General features: G+C 40.6%; 1 protein-coding gene across 2 annotated transcripts in view; it reads right to left on the minus strand.

The window, feature by feature from the left end:
• The window catches only part of USP46 (ubiquitin specific peptidase 46), a 77,887-nt gene extending 57,634 nt beyond the window's left edge, over positions 1-20,253 (minus strand). For both annotated transcript variants that reach the window (XM_043971421.1, XM_043971419.1), the window contains exon 1: positions 20,079-20,253. In XM_043971421.1, the coding sequence (XP_043827356.1) occupies positions 20,079-20,114 (36 nt within the window). In that variant the 5' untranslated portion in view covers positions 20,115-20,253. The remainder of the gene's footprint in view (positions 1-20,078) is intronic.
• Between the last annotated feature and the right edge of the window lie 329 nt (positions 20,254-20,582).

The raw sequence follows: 20,582 nt of genomic DNA on the forward strand, positions 1-20,582 counted from the left end.
GATGCCTCATATCCTGACTCCCAGGGCCATTATCCTTTCCATCTCACCATGCTGCTTCTCCCTGATATGAGCAGAAAAATAACAACAAAGGACAAGGACAACAAACAACAAGGACAGTAGACTTAAACGGTAGGCTTAAAAAAAAACAAAACAGGCATGCTGGGATGTAGTTTGTCATTGGGACAAACCATGAATCTGGGGGGAGCCATGTGAGAAGGGGATGAATATTGCTGGGAAATTGCATGAATTTCTATCTATGTTCCCCCAAGTAGAAAAGAAAAAAATATGTTAGGAGATGACCCATTAAACACTCATATTTTCAAAGCACTTTATAATAACTGCTAACTAATTAGTCTTCATAGCAATTTGATGGATGTCAGTCTTTTCAACATATGAACAAATTGAGGCAGAGGGAAGACAATTATCCAAGGTTCCACTGACAGTCCACAGTCAATGAATCAGAATACAGGACAGTCAGGTAAAGGCTGATTCCAACAGCCCTGCCCTCAAAGGTTTTCCTGAGAATCAAAGGATTAAGGAGATTGAAGGAACCATAAGAAGTCTTAACAGTCAGACCCCTGACCCAGGGATACACCCTTCAAATCCTTTTAGAAAGGGAACACATACGTCCTTTTCTCAAAGATTTCCACAAAACACTACAACTTTACTCAAGGAAGTTGTTGTTGTTCATCCTTCATTCTCAAAGAGGACCAACGACATCAGGAGCTGCTGTCTTCACTTGCATGTAAGTGAACTGGATTTAAGTGAGGCAGAGCTGTACAAAGTCATCAGCCTCACTCTCTCCTCCAAAATCACTGGAGTCCAGTGGGCAAGATATAGGTCACCCAAGGAAACATAAAATAAAACTAAAGATAACACCAAGGGGCAGCTAGGTGACTCAGTGGATAGAGCATAGGCCCTGGATTCAGGAGGACCTGAGTTCAAATTAGGCCTCAGACACTTGACACTTACTAGCTGTGTGACCCTGGGCAAGTCACTTAACCCTCATTGCCCTGCAAAAAAAAAAAGGAAATCTGGTCTAGATCAACCCCTTTACAATGGAGAAACTGAGGCCCAGAGAAGAGAATCAACTTTCCTAACAGCATTCAGAAGTGGGATATGAACCCAGGTCCTCTGGCTGCCCTACGTGGGAAATCACCTAAATAAATATCTAAGCACTGGTTTCAAGGAACAATGAGAATGGGCAGTATGGCCCAGAGGAAGCACCTGAGGATCACTGGATAAGGATTTTACTATTGGGGGGGGGGGTCCTTGAATGTCAGGCTAAGAATGGCCATGACTTCTTGTCTTGCTCTGACACAACTTCCCTCAGGTATGTCCTCTCTCTCCACTCATGTAATTTCTTCTTCAGGCGCTCATCACCTTCTTGGTTCCCTTCAAGACTCTACTCAACTAGCTGTGTGACCCTGGGCAAGTCACTTAACCCCAACTGCCTCACCAAAAAAAAAAAGATAAGACTCTACTCAAATGCCATCTTCTAGAGAAGGTCCTTTTCCCAGTATCCCCAGAGGTTGATGCCTTCCCCTTTCTAAAGCAATCTTCCCCAAATTCTGCGTGTATCTTGTATATACTTTTTGTTTTTGTTTTTTGTGGAGCAATGGGGGTTAAGTGACTTGCCCAGGGTCACACAGCTAGTAAGTGTTAAGTGTCTGAGGCCGGATTTGAACTCAGGTACTCCTGAATCCAGGGCCGGTGCTTTATCCACTGCGCCACCTAGCCGCCCCCGTGTACTTTTTAATGTATATACTTTTTACTGCTTTTTAATGTAGCTGTTGTCTCCCCTATTAAAATGTAAGTTCCTGATGGCAGGGACGATTTTTGTTTTTGCTTTGTCCCCACCCTTCAGTGCATGTTAGAGAAAGAAGGCTCAAAGAAACTTGAAAACTGAATTTCAAGTATTAAAAGAGTTAGTACTTTAAAAAATAAAAAGGAATTTGACTTATTCTGCTTAGACTTAAAGGACAGAACAAATCGTAATGGAAGCAAGTGCAGAGAGGCAGGTTTAGGCTTGTTTCTGAGAAAAAACACCCTAATAGTTATTCCTAAGTGAAATGGGCTGCCACAGGAGATTCTGGGTTCTCCCCCTTCCTGGAGGTGGTCATCAAACAATGGTTGGATGATCCATTTGTTGAAGTAATGCAGGCTTCAAAACCCCATGGAGAGACTGATTACCCAACACAGTACGCCTTTGTGAGGGGAGAAGTAGGAGCCAGAGCTTGGAAAGAGTCCTTTTTCTTTCCTGCTTCAAAAAAAAGACACAAGTGATTGCAAACCCTCTAGGTAGAGAAACCAGAGAAAAAGAGAACAGATTTTGGGAAAACGACATGTTGGGGCACCAGCTGCCTTCCCAAAGCTTGTTCTACTCCACAGGGTCCTCCCTCAGTAGGATCTGGAACCACTTGTGTCTTCTCTCAAAGCAGGAAGAAGAAAAATTCTTCTCCCTAATTCTCCTGGCAACTCCACTTCTTATGCAAGCATTCAATGTTGAGCAGTCCTGGTCCTTCCGGCCACCAAAACAGAGTCTTACCTCAACAGTTCATAAAACCCAGGTTATACCTCCTGCTCTTCGTTAGACAGGAAACAAAGTCTCCTCTTCCAACTGAATTTAGACAATCCATGTGGACACAACCTACATGGACAACACATACCTCATATGGAAAATGCTTCTCAGGAGATTCTGGTTTCTTATAGCTAGGACTACGTGGCCTCAAGTCCCCTCCGACTCTGATATTGCATGAAACAGAGTAGATGAGGTTGGTAGCCTAACAGCTAACTAAGGCACTACCCTAGGGGAATAGCAAATGCAGCTCCCTAAGAAGAGGTTTAAGAACACAGTTTGCTTCATGGTAATTCTGGCAGAGACAATTAGGCAAAAAGGACAGACAAATGCGTGCGTGCATGCATGAATGAATGAATGAATGAATGAATGAATGAATGAATGAATGAAAAGCATTTATCAAGTGCTTATTGTGTCCCAGGCACTATGCTGTTCAGCTGTTGTTCAGTCATGTCTGACTCTTTGTAACCCCATGTTGGGGTTTTCTTGGCAAAGATACTGGAGTGCTTTGACATTTCCTTCTCCAGCTCATTTTACAAATGAGGAAACTGAGGCAAACAGGGTTAAGTATCTTGCCCAGGATCACACAGCTAGTAAGTGTGTCTGAGGCCAGATAAGAACTCATGAAGATGAGTCTTCCTGACTCCAGGGCCAGCACTCTATCCACTCTACCATCCAGATGCCCCACTATGCTGGGTACTGGATATACAAATACAGAGAGTTCCTACACAATAGAGGAAAGTACGACACATATAAGTGCAAAGGTTATGAAATGAGTGGAGGAGGAAAGAGATCAAGAAAGGCTTAATGTAGAATGTGGCGCCTGAGCTGAGACCAGGAATTGTAAGAGGCAGAAGGAAGGAGAAAATAAATTCTACCCACTGAAGACACAAGTACAAAGACATAGAAGATGGAGCCTTTATTTGGAATGACAAGTAAGCCAATATGACTGTACTGTACAATATGTATATGGGAATAATGGGTGTAAGAAGACTGAACATATAAGAAGGGACCAGGATGTGAAGAGCTTTAAATGCCAGAGGAGTTTATATTTGATTCCAGATATAATAAAAAATCATTGGATTTTATTGTTAGGGAAGTGTGAGGTGGACATGGTCAGGCCTACCTGTGATTTAGGAAAATCACTTTGGCAATCATGTAGAGAATGGATTGGAGTGAGGAGAAGCCTTAACTAGGGTCATGGTTATATAAATGGAGAGGAAAGGATGGAACTGAGGAATGTTGTACAGAAAGAGGTGACAAGATTTGATGAATGACTACTAGATATGTGGGGTGAGTAAGAATAAGGAAGGAGACAAGGATGGCAAAAAGGTTTTGAAAATAGGTGACTGGGGGGCAGCTAGGTGGCACAGTGGATAGATCACTGGCCCTGAATTCAGGAGGACCTGAGTTCAAATCTGACCTCAGACACTTAACAACTACTAGCTGTGTGACCCTAGGCAAGTCACTTAACCCCAATTGCCTCAGCAAAAGAAAAGAAAAGAAAAGAAAAGAAAGGAAAAGAAAAGAAAAGAAAAGAAAAGAAAAGAAAAGAAAAGAAAAGAAAAGAAAAGAAAAGAAAAGAAAAGAAAAGAAAAGAAAAGAAAATAGGTGACTGGGAGGAGGGTGGTAGCCTCAAAGGAAAAACAATGAGTTCTGCTCTGAACATGCTGAGTTTAAGATGATTATGGAATATCTGATTTGGAATGTCCAATACCAGTGGGACTGGAGTTCAGGAGAGAGAGGAGATCTGCATATCTATCTATATCTATCTATCTACATATATATATGTATACACACACATACATACACATACACACACGCGCACACACACACACACACACACACACACACACATATATGGAGAGAGAGAGACAGAGAGAGTCAGTCTGACATCCCTTCTAAGAAGGGTAATGGTAGTATGATTATTGTTCAAAGAACAAGAGGTGTGAAGGAACAGGGTAGTGATATGTGAGTAGTAGTATGGCAGGAAGATGATCAAAGTACAATGTGGTGGGGCTGGAGCCACCTAGATAGGGTGAAGCCTAGCCAAGAGAGATGGATAGAATTCCCTTGGGTAAAAACTGGAAAACCTGGTCATTAGATGGACCTATGACATCATGGGCACTTTCACCTTAGGGAGTTGAGAAGAGGAAACATTAATGAAGGAGATGGAAGAGTGGTTAAAGAAATAGAACAAGAAAGTGTGATGTTTGTGAAGCTACAGGAAGAATAAGTATCCAGAAGGATGGTGATCACTAGCCTGGTCAAAAGAACAAGTACTGGGGATTAGGAGTTCACTGGTGACTTTCAAGAGACCATTTTCAGTACAATGGTGAGGTTGGAAACTACATTTTGAGGAGTTAAAGAGAGGATTTGGGTAAGGAAATGGAATGTAAGGGAAAATTATAATAAAATAATAACAGAATTGCCTCCTTTTATAGCTTCAGCTTTTAGCACAGTGCCTGGATTTATTGTAAGTACTTAATAAAAGTTTACTGATAGACTGAATTTAAAAATAAAAATATGGACATATTTTAAATATGAAAGAAAATTATTCAGAATAATGCAAAGTGAAAAAAAAAGACCCAGAATATCAGTACACACACACACACACACACACACAAACTATAATTATATTTCTGTTTTGGGCTGGACCTGTAACTCCAAGTGAGAAAATTCCCTCAACTGATGCAAACTATATTTGCTCTGAAACTTTTTATTTTGAGAGTGACTTGCCCAATGATATGGGGTTGGGGCATATCAAGGAATTTGGGATTCTTAAAGTTTAAACTGGCCTACTAACTAAAAAATGGACAAAGAGGAATGCCTAAGGACCCCACCACCTACTTCCCCCGTGACACCCAAGATTACCCAGCTACAATTACATCATTTTCTTTACATTTTTGTTCACGTTAAATTTGTGGATTTTATGTCTACAAATGTGGACAGTGTGGACAGAGATAATAAAATGTGGCCAAGTGGGAAAAAAATAACTATTATTACAGATATATACAGATTTTTCAAAGTTTAATTAGTTACATATTAGGTTTAATTGACTTTTTGTTGTATAAAAGTTAATCTCACACACCAAAAAAAAACCCGTGTTATTGTATAAAAGTTAGTTTCACACGCAAAAAAATGGTACTTTAAAAAATTAAGGCATTTACCTCCTCTTATCCTACTTGTTTGAAACTCTGGATTCAGGCATTTTCTGAGGAAAGAGAACCCAAAATCGCTTACATGTTTGAATACAAAAGAATTTAAAGAAAAAACCACACTGCAAATAGATCTATCTAAAACCCCTGAACAATCTATGTGTTGTGTCCCCTTTGAGAAAATTAGAGACAGGGGCAGCTAGGTGGCGCAGTGGATAGAGCACCAGCCCTGGATTCAGGAGGACCTGAGTTCAAATTCGGCCTCAGACCCTTGACACCAGCTGTGTGACCCTGGGCAAGTCACTTAACCCCAACTGCCTCATCAAAAAAAAAAAAAAAGAGAAAAAGACAAAGGTTCAACTAGTTCAGGACCATTTGATCCCAAGAGTTATTAAGGGAAATAATGAATTCTATAATTTTTTTAATTTAAAAAATGTTTTCTCTTCTTTCTACATCTCCCCTCAATTTGGGGGGAAGGGGCACAACCTTGTAACAAATGTGCATAATAATCAAACAAAACAAATTTCCTCATTAGTCTCTATTACTTTTCCAAAAAAAATAAATAAAGGAATGAAAAGAATGGAGGTGAGGGAAGAAAAAACTCAACCATGTAACCACAGGTATAACTAAGACAAAGCAACTAGGCTCAGCTCCAACACTGAAAGTACTCTTCCAGGAAGTATTTCCCTTTCACCACATAATTCCCACGTACATATATGCCAAGTGAGCTTCTCCAGCCCCACTCATCCCCTTGCCCTAGGTGCACAAAAGCTCTGCATATAAGTTTTTTTTAAAAACTGAAGAAATAGAGAATTACTGAAATAAGTACATCTAGGGGATGCCCAACTCTAACCCAATCTGAGATATTATCTTTTTAATATGAGATTTTGAGGTAATTCCAAAATGATAAATTTTGGGATAACGTGCAAAAAGTCACGTAAATGGTAAAAAATGGTATTCCTGAACAAATCCAGTTTGGCTGCTGGCTCTATCAGTTGAAATATGTAAGCTCAATACCCAGAACAATGCTCACTTTCCACTAACCATCCACCACACTGAGTAACACATCCAGACTACTTTTATTGTAAACAACCAAGGAGATAAAGTAATGTGTGGTGTACACATTTTCACAGGATATTAGTCACTTTGAAAGAAGTAGAACCAAAAAGGTTATAGGTGATGTTTGATGAGTCATTTTTCATTCACGTATGACTCTTCATGATCCCATTTGGGGTTTTCTTGACAAAGATAACTGGAGTGATTTGCCATTTCCTTCTCCAGCTCATTTTTCAGATAAGGAAACTGAGGCAAACAGAGTTAAGTACTTGCCCAGGGTCACACAGCTAGTAAAGCCCGAGAGTGGATTTCAATTCAGGTAACTCAGGTTTTCCTGACTAGTAGACAATACAAGGGGGGAAATGTCAACATCATTCACTTTAATCTGGTTTAGAGGATACGATCCAGGAAAATCTTGAAATGAAATGCTGTACTAATGTGATTTGATTATAGAATTATCCTCAGAAAAAAGATCTAACTGGGAAAATTTTTAATTTCTATTTTTAACTTTACTCTTCAGTACTTATGAAGAAAGCAAATCAGGAATATGCCTATATGCAATATCATTTACAATGATATAAACCAAACGGTATACTTGAAATGTTATTAACTTCTGTAAATAGAACCGTGTTGAACTGAGGAAAATTTTAAAAAATATGTTAAGTATTTAACACTATATTCTGTGGTATTCTTGTTTCTGACTATACTTATCTGATAACAGTCATCACTGAAGGCTAGCAATAAATAAGGTAAAAGTTAAGGTAGAGGGCAACTAGGTGATGCAGTGGATAAAGCACCGGCCTTGGATTCAGGAGGACCTGAGTTCAAATCCGACCTCAGACACTTGACACTTTTCTATGTGACCCTGGGCAAGTCACTTAACCCTCATTACCAGCCAAAAACAAACAAAAAGTTAAGGAAATTGGGCTCTGTTACCACTTTGCCTTTGCTTTCAAAACAAAACAAAACAAAACTTTTTAAAGTGGCCTGTCCTCACAGATAGAGTATTAGGTTTGCATTTGGAAAGACCCAGGTTTAAATCGCCTACTGACACTTATTTGTGTGTGACCGTTGCCACTGGTTCTCCAAGGGCCTCAAAAAGCACCCTATGATCTGTCTTTTAAGTCACAGATAGGTTGGTATCCCCCACATCGACACAATCACAGATCCTTTATGTATTCAGCATAAATCATCTTCATATCTCACTATTTCATTTTATCTTCACAACACACTTGTAACACAAGTAGAGACAGGGAATATTTATTCCTGTTCTATAAATGAAGAACCTGAAACCCAGAGATGGTAAGACATTTGCTTAAAGTAATACTGCCAATTAGTGGTAAAACCCAAACCAGAGAGCCCCAGGCCATTGCATCATAGTCTTTCCAGGCTGTAACAAGGAGCCAATCCATGTAAATGCAAGACTTTCCACCATAACATTTCCAAATCTTAATTATTTGTGGATATGAAAAACAGCAGGTGTTGAGGAAATTCACTGACCAGACTTCCGTTAATGGTCTCTGCCTCATGCACCTGAGCTAAAAAAAAAAACTCCTGCCAAAAAAGACGGCCCCAGGACATGAGATACAGTAGAATAAGTCGAGATCAGAAAGGAACAAGGAGAAAACAGAATTGAAGAATGCCTAGAGGCTTTGGTCAGCAGACCTAACTAGGGTGGGGGACCAAGCTCAGAAAATGCATTCCTTGCAGGCACAGGTCAAAACAATCGTTAGAAACAGCCATTAACTTAAAAGTGAAATAGCCAAATGTGCTTCCACTTTACTTGTTACAAAGTACATTCTATCTGTTACTAAGCAATTACTCTATAATCCTTAGTCAGATTTTGCTGATTTCCTTCAAAGCAGAATTAATTATGTTTATTTCACTCGAGGAAATCAAAAAACATAAAGTTGTTTGGGCAGTGATCACAGGAAACAGGATAGCACGGGAACTCTCAGACCTTCCCCATGTCCCCTAAATGACGAAACTTATTTATTGGCCATCCTTGCCTGATTCCCTCATACTCCAACCTAACTCATTGCTACGGTGAATGTATCTGAATTCTTTTGGGGAATGAATTAAAGATCATAGATGTAGAGCTAGAACAGACGCTAGCAGTCACCTACTAAAGGCAACTCCATTCATTTGCAGACAAGTACTTCAGAATTCCAGAGATTAATCAAGTCACCCAAGGTCACACAGGTTGTAGAGTTAAAATGGAAGGATTTGAACCAGGTCCTAGAGTTGCAGATCCAGCCTTCTTTCTACTGCACCATGCTGCCTCTCTCTCTGGGTCAGAGATTCCATAACTAGCATATCTTTGGAGAGGTTTTTCATCTGAAATAACCCAAAAAATTATTCTTGCCCCAAGCCCCTCAAAGTAGAAGAGCAGAGATGTGAAAGTCCTCCCCCCTCCCAATTATTTCTCTATTTTCCTTCAGAAAAACAGCTAAACATTTTAAAGCAACTGAGTTTATCTGATCCACGTAGTTCTCCAGCCAGTAACACTTAACAGTCTGTACCAAAACACAGATTTCTAAACTAAGCACATGACTAAATGTTTTAGGCTACGTGAAATAGCCTCATTACTAGGGAAAGGAGAAATGTATCATATCTTGAAGGGTTATTAGAAGTTTTTTGCCAAATACATACCGACAATTACATTTTTCATCTCATTAAAAGTCCTCTCTTTGGAGCAGCTAGGTGGCGCAGTGGATAGAGCACCGACCCTGGAGTCAGGAGTACCTGAGTTCAAATCCAGCCTCAGACACTTAACACTTACTAGCTGCGTGACTCTGGGCAAGTCACTTAACCCCAATTGCCTCACTAAAAAAAAAATTTAAAAAAAGTCCTCTCTGGGGACAGCTAGGTGGCGCAGTGGGTAAAGCACCAGCCCTGGATTTAGGAGGACCTGAATTCAAATCCAGCCTCAGACACTTGACACTAGCTGTTGTGACCCCTGGCGAGTCACTTAACCCTCATTGCCCCGCCCAAAAAAAAAAAAGTACTCTCTTTACTTAGAATACATTTCTACACTAGCAGGCACAGTCATTCAAATTCTTTACAAACCCAATATCTTCTTATCAAGTTACTATTTTCAAACCACTATCCTTCAAAATTCAACACTGCCTCCAAAAACTGAACACAGAAAAATTCAGTCATTCATATTTAGGAAACAAGACCCTAACTGTCCATTCACGATCTTGGGAAGAATAGTGAATGGTGTCTATCACTCAGCTGGAACACCTTGCTTAAATGGCTTTTGATGCTTAAAATAGTTATTTAGGGTCCTCAGAAGTAACTGGAGTAATCAGATGTATACACAGTCATCTTACTATTCCCCATGGCCACAAAGGACTGAGCTCCTGACTGGTGTCTTAAGACCTTCCATCACCATAGGACCATAGATGAATAGATGGAAGGGCCTTTAGAAGCCATCAAGTACAACCCCATCATTTTACAGATGAAAAATCTTCATGTGTAAAATGTGAATCAAACATATCTGCATCTTAGATAGATATCAAAGGGTCTGAGAGCTTCGATGAGAATAAAATTCTTTTTGTTGTTGTTCACTTGTTTCAGCTGATTTCTTTGTGACCCCATTTGGAGTTTTCTTGGCAACGATAACTGGAGTGGTTTGCCATTTCCTTCTCTAGCTCATCTGACAGATGAGGGAACTGAGGCAAACAGGGTTAAGTGACTTGCCATGGGTCACATATCTAGTAAGTGTCTGAGGCCACATTTTAACTCAAGTCTTCCTGACTCTAGGCCCAGGGCTCTATCCACTACCCCACCTGTGATTATTCTCAGAAGGGGTCCACAGGCTTCACCAGATTGCCTAAGGGTTCCAGGACACACACAAAAATGTAAAAACAAAACAAAAAACACCCTGATCTAGTTTAACCCACTCACTCTAGAAAAGAGGAAACAGACCTGAAAAAGTGAAAGTGACTTGTCCAAAGAAAAAACACCAGTGGGGCAGCTGGATATGGATAAAGCACTGGCCCTGGATTCAGGAGGACCTGAGTTCAAATCCAGCCTCACACACATGACACTTACTAGCTGCGTGACCCTGGGCAAGTCACTTAACCCTCATTGCCCTGCAAAAAAGAAATAATAATAAAAAGCGCCACCAATATCTTTTTACTCCTTTCTTTCCTATTTGTTTAAAACAGCACAATTGTGTTCTAGAAAAGCTGAAGATAATACAAAACTCATCATGACATATTATGCTTTATTATTCCATTCTCATTATGAAACCTTAGGTTCATTTTGGAAAAAGTAGGGCTAGAAAAGTGCTTTGGGGCAAAAGTAAGACTCATTGCCATTTTTTTTTTTTTTCCACAATGGGGCCGGTGAGAAGTTGGTCCGACCAGGCTGCGGCTGCAGTTTCTAAGGAACAGGTTAGAACAGGGTTTGCTAGCACCTAATCCCCTAATCTCTCCTGACCCAGCTCTAAGGGGACTATTTAAACCACAGCTTAAAATAATATTTACAAATTTGTTTCATACTTCGCCAGCCTAGCTAAAGCAAAATGTATGTATGTGTCTTTGTGGGAATGCCATTGTTTTGGAGTTACTTCTTAGACTCAAGTTTTTCTTCCTGAAAAGAACAATGGAATGATCCAACACAAATTACATAAGTGATAAGCTGTCCTTTCAGCCAATATGAGGTCATTTGAAGAGCCAATTATTCAATTTATGGATTGTTCTCCAGAAGGTCCCTTGTTGCCTCCTAGTATACATCTTTTATCCATTAGAAGGAAAGCAAGAAATGAAGTTAAGATCTATAGAATACTCATAGGTATGGCAAAGGTTTATTGAATGAAAAAAAGACAAAATTGATAGCCAGTGTTGTTTTAATTTAGAATTACCCTTGAATTTAACTTATACTTTAAGAAAATCATTCTGAATTTAACAAATACTTTAAAAAGAAAATATTTCCAATATACAACACAGCCTTTTCTGAACCCCCTACTGCTGTGCTCAGCTCCCCCTCATCTTATATTTGTTTGGCATCAACTTCTTCATATATCTATATATGCATGCATGCATGCATGTATGTATTCACACACACACACACACACACACACACACACAGAGTTTCCCCTGATAGAAAGTAAGTTCTTTTAAGGCAAGGGCTGTTGCATTTTCACTCTGTATCCCTCTTAATGTCTAGCATATATCTATAGTCGAATGAAAAAATGCTCTAAATCACTGTTGATTAGAGAAATACAAACTAACTCTGAGGTACCACCTCACATATATCAGATTGGCTAATATGACAGAAAAGGAAAATGATAAACGTTAGAGGGAATGTGGGAAAACTGGGACATACACTGTTGGTGGAGTTGTGAAAAGATCTAACTTTTCTGAAGAACAATTTGGAACTATGCCCAAAGAACTACAGAACTGACCCAGCAATATCACTAATAGGTCTGTATCACAAAGATATTTTTTTAAGGGAAAAGAACCTATTTCTACAAAAATATTTATAGCAACTCTGTTTGTAGTAACTAAGAATTGAAAGTTGAGGAGATGTACATCACTTGGGGAACAGCCAAACAAGTTGTGGTATATGATTGTAATGGAATATTATTGTGCCGTAAGAAATGATGAGCAGGATGATTTCAGAAAAATCTGAAAAGACTTACAAGACTTACATGAACTGATACAAAGTGAAGTGAATAGAACCAAGAGGATATTGTACACAGCAACAGCAACATTGTACAATGAACAACCATAAATGACTTTGCTATTCTCAGCAACACAATGATCCAAGGCAATCCTGAAAGGACTCATGATGAAAAATTCGATCTGCCTCCAGATAAAGAACTGATGACATCTGAATACATACTGAAGCATACTATTTTTCACTTTCTCTTTTTTTTGTTTTGTTCAAGTTCACACACACACACAAAATGACTAATATGGAAACGTTTTACATGATTACATATATATAACCTATATCAGATTGCCTAATGTCTTTTGGGGGGGAGGATAAGGAGAGAGGGACAGAATTTGAAGATCAAAACTTACCAACAAATGTTACAAATTGTTTTTACATTTAATTAGGGGGGAAAATAATTTAAAAAAAAATAAAGGAGGCAGCTAGGTGGTGCAGTGGATAAAGCACCAACCCTAGATTCAGGAGGACCTGAGTTCAAATCCAGCCTCAGACACTTGACACTTACTAGCTGTGTGACCCTGGGCAAGTCACTTAACCCCAATTGCCTCACCCAGAAAAAAAAAATTTCCTATGTATCCTGGAAATAGTTTGCTTTGTATATCTGCTTGCATGTTGTCTCTCCCATGAAACTAAGTTCCTTGACAGTCTCTTTTGCCTTTTTCTTAGCACAGTGCCTGACACAGAGTAGGTGCCTAATAAATGTTTGATGATTCACACTATGCCTCTATGCAGGTACCTTCTCCCCTGCCTTCCAACTTTTCAGTTTCCTTTTGAAGGATGTCCTTCCCCATTAGAATATAAGTTCCTTGAGAAAAGTGACTATCTTTTTGCTTCTATTTCTATCGCTAGTGTTTTGCACAGTGCTTGGAACCTAGGAAGTATTTAAATAAATGTCTGTAGCTTTGCTGTATTCAAAAAGTATATAGACATCTAGAATTGTCAGAGATTTGCCTAATTTAAAAGAACAGAATCACATTTTCTCAGAACTGGAAGAGCCCTATCTAGTCCCACACATCCTTGACCAAGAATCCACACTAAAATAATATCACTGACAAGAGATGTCTCCAAAATCTTCAGTGAGGGGGCAGGGGTATCCACTATTTCCCTAGGGATGCTCATTCTACTTGGGGACAACTCTAATTGTTAGGAAAGTTTTCTGGAAGTGGAGTCTAAACCTGCCTCTTTGCAACATCAACCCAGTGTTCTTCAACCTGCTCCCTGGAGCTAAACACAAGCTGGATATGCTGGTAACTTGCAACCCAATATACCCAGAATACAAATTTCCAAGAGATGATACAACATTCTGAAAAATAAAGTGTGGATTTAAAAAATTACCTCTCACAAATCTGTGCTCAGGCAGGCAGGAACTGGGAAGTCACATCACAACAAACTCAACTGAAATTTACTCATGTGGAAGTAAGGCTATAACTGAACTTTACTTCCTAAAAGGATACCAAAAAACTTGTGAGTGAACAGGAAAAATCTACAAGCCATGCACTTCTGTCTCATAAGCTGCTAAAAAGATACTTTTCTCTAATGCTCATTTTAATTGGACCAAAGTTACTTTCCAAAATTAACAACACTGAATGAGATCTGGTTTTGAATAATAATGACTTCCTTCATTTAAAGACTGGGAAGGAATACTCTGACTTCTGTCCAAAGATCTATGATCTTTTTGTTACACCAGTTTGTACTTTTCCCCATTCAGGCACCACTCCTTCATCCCATCCCGTTAACTATCACAAGACAGTCATGCCTCTTCCTTGGGACTCTTCTCTCTTTTACACTTAGAGTCTCCCTCTCCCTCTCCCTCTCCCTCCCTCTTTCTCTGGTTCTAAAGTTAGATTTTTTTTTCCACCAGAAAAAAATCAGAGTATTTCATTAAGATCCAATCCAACAGTATTTATTAAATGCCTACTGTGTGCAAAGCACTGGAAAGAACTAAATTGTCCTTGGAGATAGTAGAAAGAAGTCTAGCAGCCAGATTATGCCTTCAAGGATTTAGAACTGAACAGAACATTATAGGTCATCTTAAATTTTTATGGTCATCCAAAGTCACTGCCTTCAATTGGGCTAAAAGCTGATTCCATCTTGGAATCAGCATGAAACTAAAAATGAATAATTCTAAATTTGAGCTAAATTTGAACCCAAAAGGCAATGCTACGGCTACTTGTTAGCTTAGACTATTTCTTAGATAGATAGGCTCAAATATGCCTTTCCTAGTTCATCTGAATACTTCAGTTCTTGCAGTTAAGAACCACTGCAAATTTTTTCCATACCCAACCAATGTTTCACTTTACCATAACTACAGGCCTGCAAAACTATAGCGGTAAAATGTGAACTGCTGACCATAGTGGGAAATGAAGAAGAAAACATAAAGTGATTTGGTCACTGAGTGACCTTGGGAAAGTCATTTTTACAGTAGCTACCTCATAGGTTTTGGTGAGGAAAATATTTAACCTTTCATGTAGTATAGAAATGTGCAGAATGACCACTAACTGGGTAACTTTGGGCCAGCCATTTGATTTAGCTATTTCTACAAAATGGATACGATGATAATTATAAAGTACTTAAAAAGCCCTTTAAAGATAATATTACACAACATAAATAAGACTGAAAAACTAAAAAGCTACTGATTAGGAGGAAGACAAGAATGAAAAAACTCAATGTTAATTTGGGAAAGTAACTTTGGTTCAATTAAAATAAGCATTAGAATCTAAATTCTAGAATATTAAAAATAAATATAAATTATTTTCAAGCATATGTAAATATTAAATGTCATAAAAGGGAAGTCCACATGAATGAGGCTGTATTGCCTCTTTTAAATTAAGTACAGTACACATTGATGTGATGACATTGGTATGGTTAGTCAAATCCCAAATATAAAAAGGTTGAATATCTTAATATTTATATCATGAGTTCATGAACCTAGGAATCTATGGGGGGGAACGGGGAAGACAACTTATGGAAGAGATGTAATTCCCTCTTATTACATTATTTAATTTGATTTGCATTTATTTTACCAGAGGCTCCCCTAAACACAATTTCCATTCTCATATTTTAGACTGTCATTTCCCGTTCACTTTCAGGTTTCAGTTTCTCAAATCAGTAAACTAGGCCGGTGAAACCCCATATGTTGATTTTAAAGACTTATAGCTGATTCTCCCAAATTAACACAGTTATCCAGTGGGCTCAGTTTCTAATTATTTTAAGAATATCATGGATAACTAGAAACTAACTATACTAAATTAACTACTACTTAAATTTAAATTTTTTTCCAACTATGATCTCAGAGAAGTCCTTTATTTGTCCTAATGAGTCAAAAATCTCCAAAGAAGCCATCTAGATTTAGGAATTTTTCAAAAATTCCGTAAGTTTTAGGTGTTCAATATCTGGGTATCCAAAATGGCATTTCAGGGCAATAATGTCCACTTTTTTTAAAAGGGCCGATTGGAAACAATATAAATGATAAGGATTAGTAATATTTTTAATATTTAGGAAAAAAGCAATAAAAAATCCTAGCAAAGGAAGGGACGTTAAAGGTCACCTAATCCAATACTCTCATTTTACATATGAGAAAAATAAGATCCAGAGACATGAAGGAATTTGCCAAGTTCATACAACTGGCAGAGCCAAGCTGAATCAGGGATTCTTGCCTCTCAATCCAATGCCATCCCCTTAAGCATGCAACATATTATAATGATCTATCTACATTAGGAAAGCACTCAACAAATGTTGATTAACCAGGTAAATATTTCTTTTTATAAAGCCTTTTACTAATTATATCTGATTATTTAGCAAGTAGAGGTCTATATTAAATGCCTCCTCACTTTACATGGTAAGAAACTGAGACTAAAAGAAGTATAGTGGTTTGTCCTAGACCATAACCTAAGACAACTACATAGGATAAAGGCCCTTGTTCTACTAGATTTTTTTGACTCTGACCAAAGCCCATTTAAAAACAAAAGCCTTCAATTCAGAGCACATCATATGGTTTTCAAAGAAATAAAGAAAATATGGCATCCTGATATCTATTGGCTTTAGAAAGCATGCTTTAACCACTAATCCAACAGTAATGGAGATTAGATACATTTAAATCAATTTGTGTCTATTAAAGTCACATTTTGAATGGCCTTTAACTTCTCCAAACAAAAGCTACTTCTGAAAAGCTCTCGGGTTCTCATTTTTCATTTGTCAATATTTTAAAACTCAATTCCTCTATTTGTGGGATACTGACTATGCTGAAGATTCCGTGAAGCCTTCATTAACCAGCCATAGACATTTATTTCAACATTCTTTGGTAACCAATCCATTCTGAAAGTTACAACACACCAGCCAAGCAAGCTTTATTACCTTTGAACTAGACACTGTGGCCAGGATGACATTCCTTAAGCAAGTTTATCAAGAAGTGCTATGGCAAGAGTTCAAATGGGGAAAAAAAATATTAATACAAATAAGATCTAGCCTTAACCTCCCAATAGACAGGGAAAACTTTTGGGATTTTCTCTTTATTGTATATTTAAATTGTGTAGGGTAGAGAAGAAAAGATATTTATTTCTCAATCATGTGAATAATATTGGGTGCAATCTTCTTGTGTTTCCTCTGCTTATTCTCATTTTGGTCAGGAAAAGCAATCTTCTCCTCAATACAGGTCTTAGCTCAGTTGAATCTCAAATAAAAAGATGAAATCCTCTTAGGTCCTTCCTTAAGACATACCAGCCTTTTCAGAGTGTGCCAAACCCAGCCTGTCTCAAAATGTAACCTCAAAGTCAATCAATTATGCCTGCTATTTGTTACAGGGACTGAAACTAGACCTGAACAAGCACCTTGGCAAGGAATAAGCTAGGGATGAATAAAAACAGATTCCAGAGTAAAAATGAAAGGAGGAGGAGACCCATAAAAGACCTACCTGAAAACAATTCATCATCAAATGCAAACCCTAAAGTGAAGTCCAATGAGTATCTATGTCTGATCAGATGAAAAAAAGCAGCATCCCAGCCAGAAGTACACTCAGCTCACCAAACATTCTCCTCTGGCTCAGTCAGATAGGGAGGGGCTGAAATTACTTCTGTGTTTTAAAAGGGGGAGTGGTCATGATTTTCCACTCCACCTCCCTGTTTACATTATTATTTTGTTTGATTAGCATTTATTTTGCAAAGTACTCGACACTTAAGATTGTTTACATTTGTAACAGTTGCCACTGTGCCAGAGGTTGGCATTATAATTTCCATTTTAACACCAGAGAAAAGTGAAGCCATGAAGCTAAAATGGCTAGGCCAGTCAAGGAGGAATTAGAAGAGAGGGTTTTAGCATTCACCATTTTTTATTTACCCGTCACTATTTATTTAATTGAAAGAGGACCATTACATCTGATTCCTCATTAGCTCCCTTTGTAAGAAGATATGGAGACAGGTGAGCTTTGGTCACTCCACCTCTTCAACCAAATGCACACTCCACAGGCCACTGTGTGTAACCTCCAACATTTTGTTCATCAGTCAATACAAACAGACTCAAATTTTATAGGGAACAGCATGAAACATGTTGTTCTCAAGTGCCAAAGATACCCCATGGACTCCCCTTACCTATATCAAGAATAAAGGTGGAAGGGAGTGTGGAGGGGGAGATGCTAAACCATCCCACCAAAACCTTCAGTCAACTTCCTCTTCTGCTTTCTTGCTTTGCCATCCTGCCTTGGATGCCCAGTGGAGAATAGCTCTGCAGCAAAGAAGACACTAGGGAAAGACCACAGGAACATTTTACAGTGTCCCGTGAAAGGGCCAATTTCTCTTTCATTCCCATGACCACTGTTCACTCGGAAGCTGTTACCTGTCCCAGTTGAAACAGTATCCACCAGGACCCATTAAAAATGAAAAGTCCAAATAAGAAATAAGAGTTTTACATTATCTAGACAGGTAATGTCTTTCTCCCTCATGCATGAATGACACACACAGAAGAGCAGGAGACCTGCTCTCCTTAAGACTGGGAAGGAAGATGAAAATTAAGAAGATGTCTATAGTCTCGCCAATTATAATTCTCTCTGTGTCAGTAACCATTGCTGGTCTCTCTTTGGGGAAGTCCTGTTGTATACTTTGCAAGCATTGTCAGTGACCACTGAAGCTAGCCTACCAGTTAGTGTGCCATGTTCCATCCTAGAGATAAAGCGGGGTTCACTAATACTCTCCCCTTTGCCATGTGTTAGTCTGGCATCTCAGGTGTGAAATAGAAGATAAAGTCGGACAGCGGTGGGAGGGCAGGCCTGATCACCTTACCCCAGGGGCTTCCAACTCAAGTCTCACTTTTAATTTGCCTACTCTCATGCAAGCCTCCTCGGATTCCAACTAGAAGCCTGTTCTACCAGTTCGCAGAGAGCTTCAAAATAAGGCGATTCATAAATAAAAGATAATAAAAGACTCAGGGCAATGGTTCCCAGAAGTATCCTAGACACCCTAGGAAGGCTGGATGAATCCTGATAGGAACAGGAGAGTAAACAAATAGAGTGGCACACCCAGAAGAGGTTCCTAATGCCAGAGGGGAACAGCATCTAGTAGGCTGAGAATACCAGTCTCTTTCCATGTGCAAGCCGGCATCCTCCAGGGCAGAGACACAGAGCGGGAGTGTCAGTGCCAACAACGTGCACACAGGGACTCACATAGGGTAGTGGGTTAGAGACTTGGGGAAATTGCCCTTGAAGAACCTGCAAAGGCCAGGGAAGCACCGGAGAGGTGAGGCACAAGTTAAAGTAACTGTTGGGAAGCACCAGAGCCCCACCTTAGGGCAAGCGATAACTCCACTTGCTGCTTTTCAATCCCTCCCACCCCCATATTTGCTGAAGAGCTGGAGAAAGAGGAGAACCACAATTGAACGGTATTACGCAGTCCACTTTAACAGCTAGGACCAGAGGGCCTTCAAATGCCTCGGATTTCCAGATAACAGTATCTCCCCCTCCCACCCCACCCCACCCCCCTTCACAGATGGGAAAGACTGAGGCACCTCGGTGGAGACGAAGTGGGTTTGAACAAACCCGGGCGCAGAGGCAGGAGTCCAAAGGAGGGCTCTGCAGCATACTTTTATTTTAAATTGTTGCATATGTTTCCAAATTGCCAATGCCCGATGCATTTGAAATGCAGTTCAGCGACGCAGTCCCCGAGTATGGGGGGGGTGGGGCGGGGGGAGGGTCGGGATTCCAGACGCGCATTCTCCCACGGCGGGGGTCACAGAGCTGGGGTTTCCCCCAGACGCCAGCCCGAGGTTCGGCCCCACCCCCAGCCCACCTCCACTCGGAGCCCGCCGGGTTCAGCCTCGGCGCGGGAGGGGGCAGCAGCGTGGCGGGACCCTGCGGGACCGCCCGGGTGGGAGGGCAGGAGGGCTGGGGCCGGGAGGGTTCTCCCACCGTGGTTACTCGTGCTCCTCCAGCGCTCCGGCCACTTTAGCCCTTCGTCCTTCTCGCCGCCGGACCTCGCCCGGAGACGGCCACCTCCCCACCCCCACCCTCCACCTAGCCCTTGGCCCCGGGGAGCTTTGCTCTTACTGGGCTGCTTCCTTTGATTCCTCTTGCTTCTCATTCCTTCAAACCAACCTCCAGGCCGGCTGGTACTCACCATATTACAGATGGAGGCGATGTTTCGGACAGTCATTAGTCTAAAGGTTGCAGTGATCCCGCACCGCCATCTTTATAAGGTGAAAACAGAAATGCCCATGGTCGAGAGCTCGCGGGGAGGGACGGGCGGGGGGAGGCGGATCGGGGTCCGGGTTTCGGTTTGGTTTGGTTCTGGGCTGAAGGGGTGGGGGAGGAGGAAGGGAAGGCGGGCGGGGGAGGGGGGAGTGGGGAGTGGCGGGAGTGAGCAGCGGCAGCTGCGGGAGGAGCTGGAGGAGGAGGAGGAAGAGGAGGAGGAGGTGGGGAGAAGCTAGATCAGCCTCCCAGGCCAGCCCACTTCCCAGCGCTGCCTGCTGCAGCGGAGCCCCCGAAGAGTCGGCGCTGCCTCCTCCGCCGGCTTCCCCACCCACAGCATCCACTCCTCCCGCTGCGGACCTCTGGTCGCTGCGGTGCTCTCGGGCACTGGCTAGGGGCGCGCCACTGCTCTCCCCCTTTTCCTCCTCCTGCT

Source organism: Dromiciops gliroides, chromosome 6 (assembly GCF_019393635.1).
Source record: "Dromiciops gliroides isolate mDroGli1 chromosome 6, mDroGli1.pri, whole genome shotgun sequence".
NCBI classification, from domain to species: Eukaryota; Metazoa; Chordata; class Mammalia; order Microbiotheria; family Microbiotheriidae; genus Dromiciops; species Dromiciops gliroides.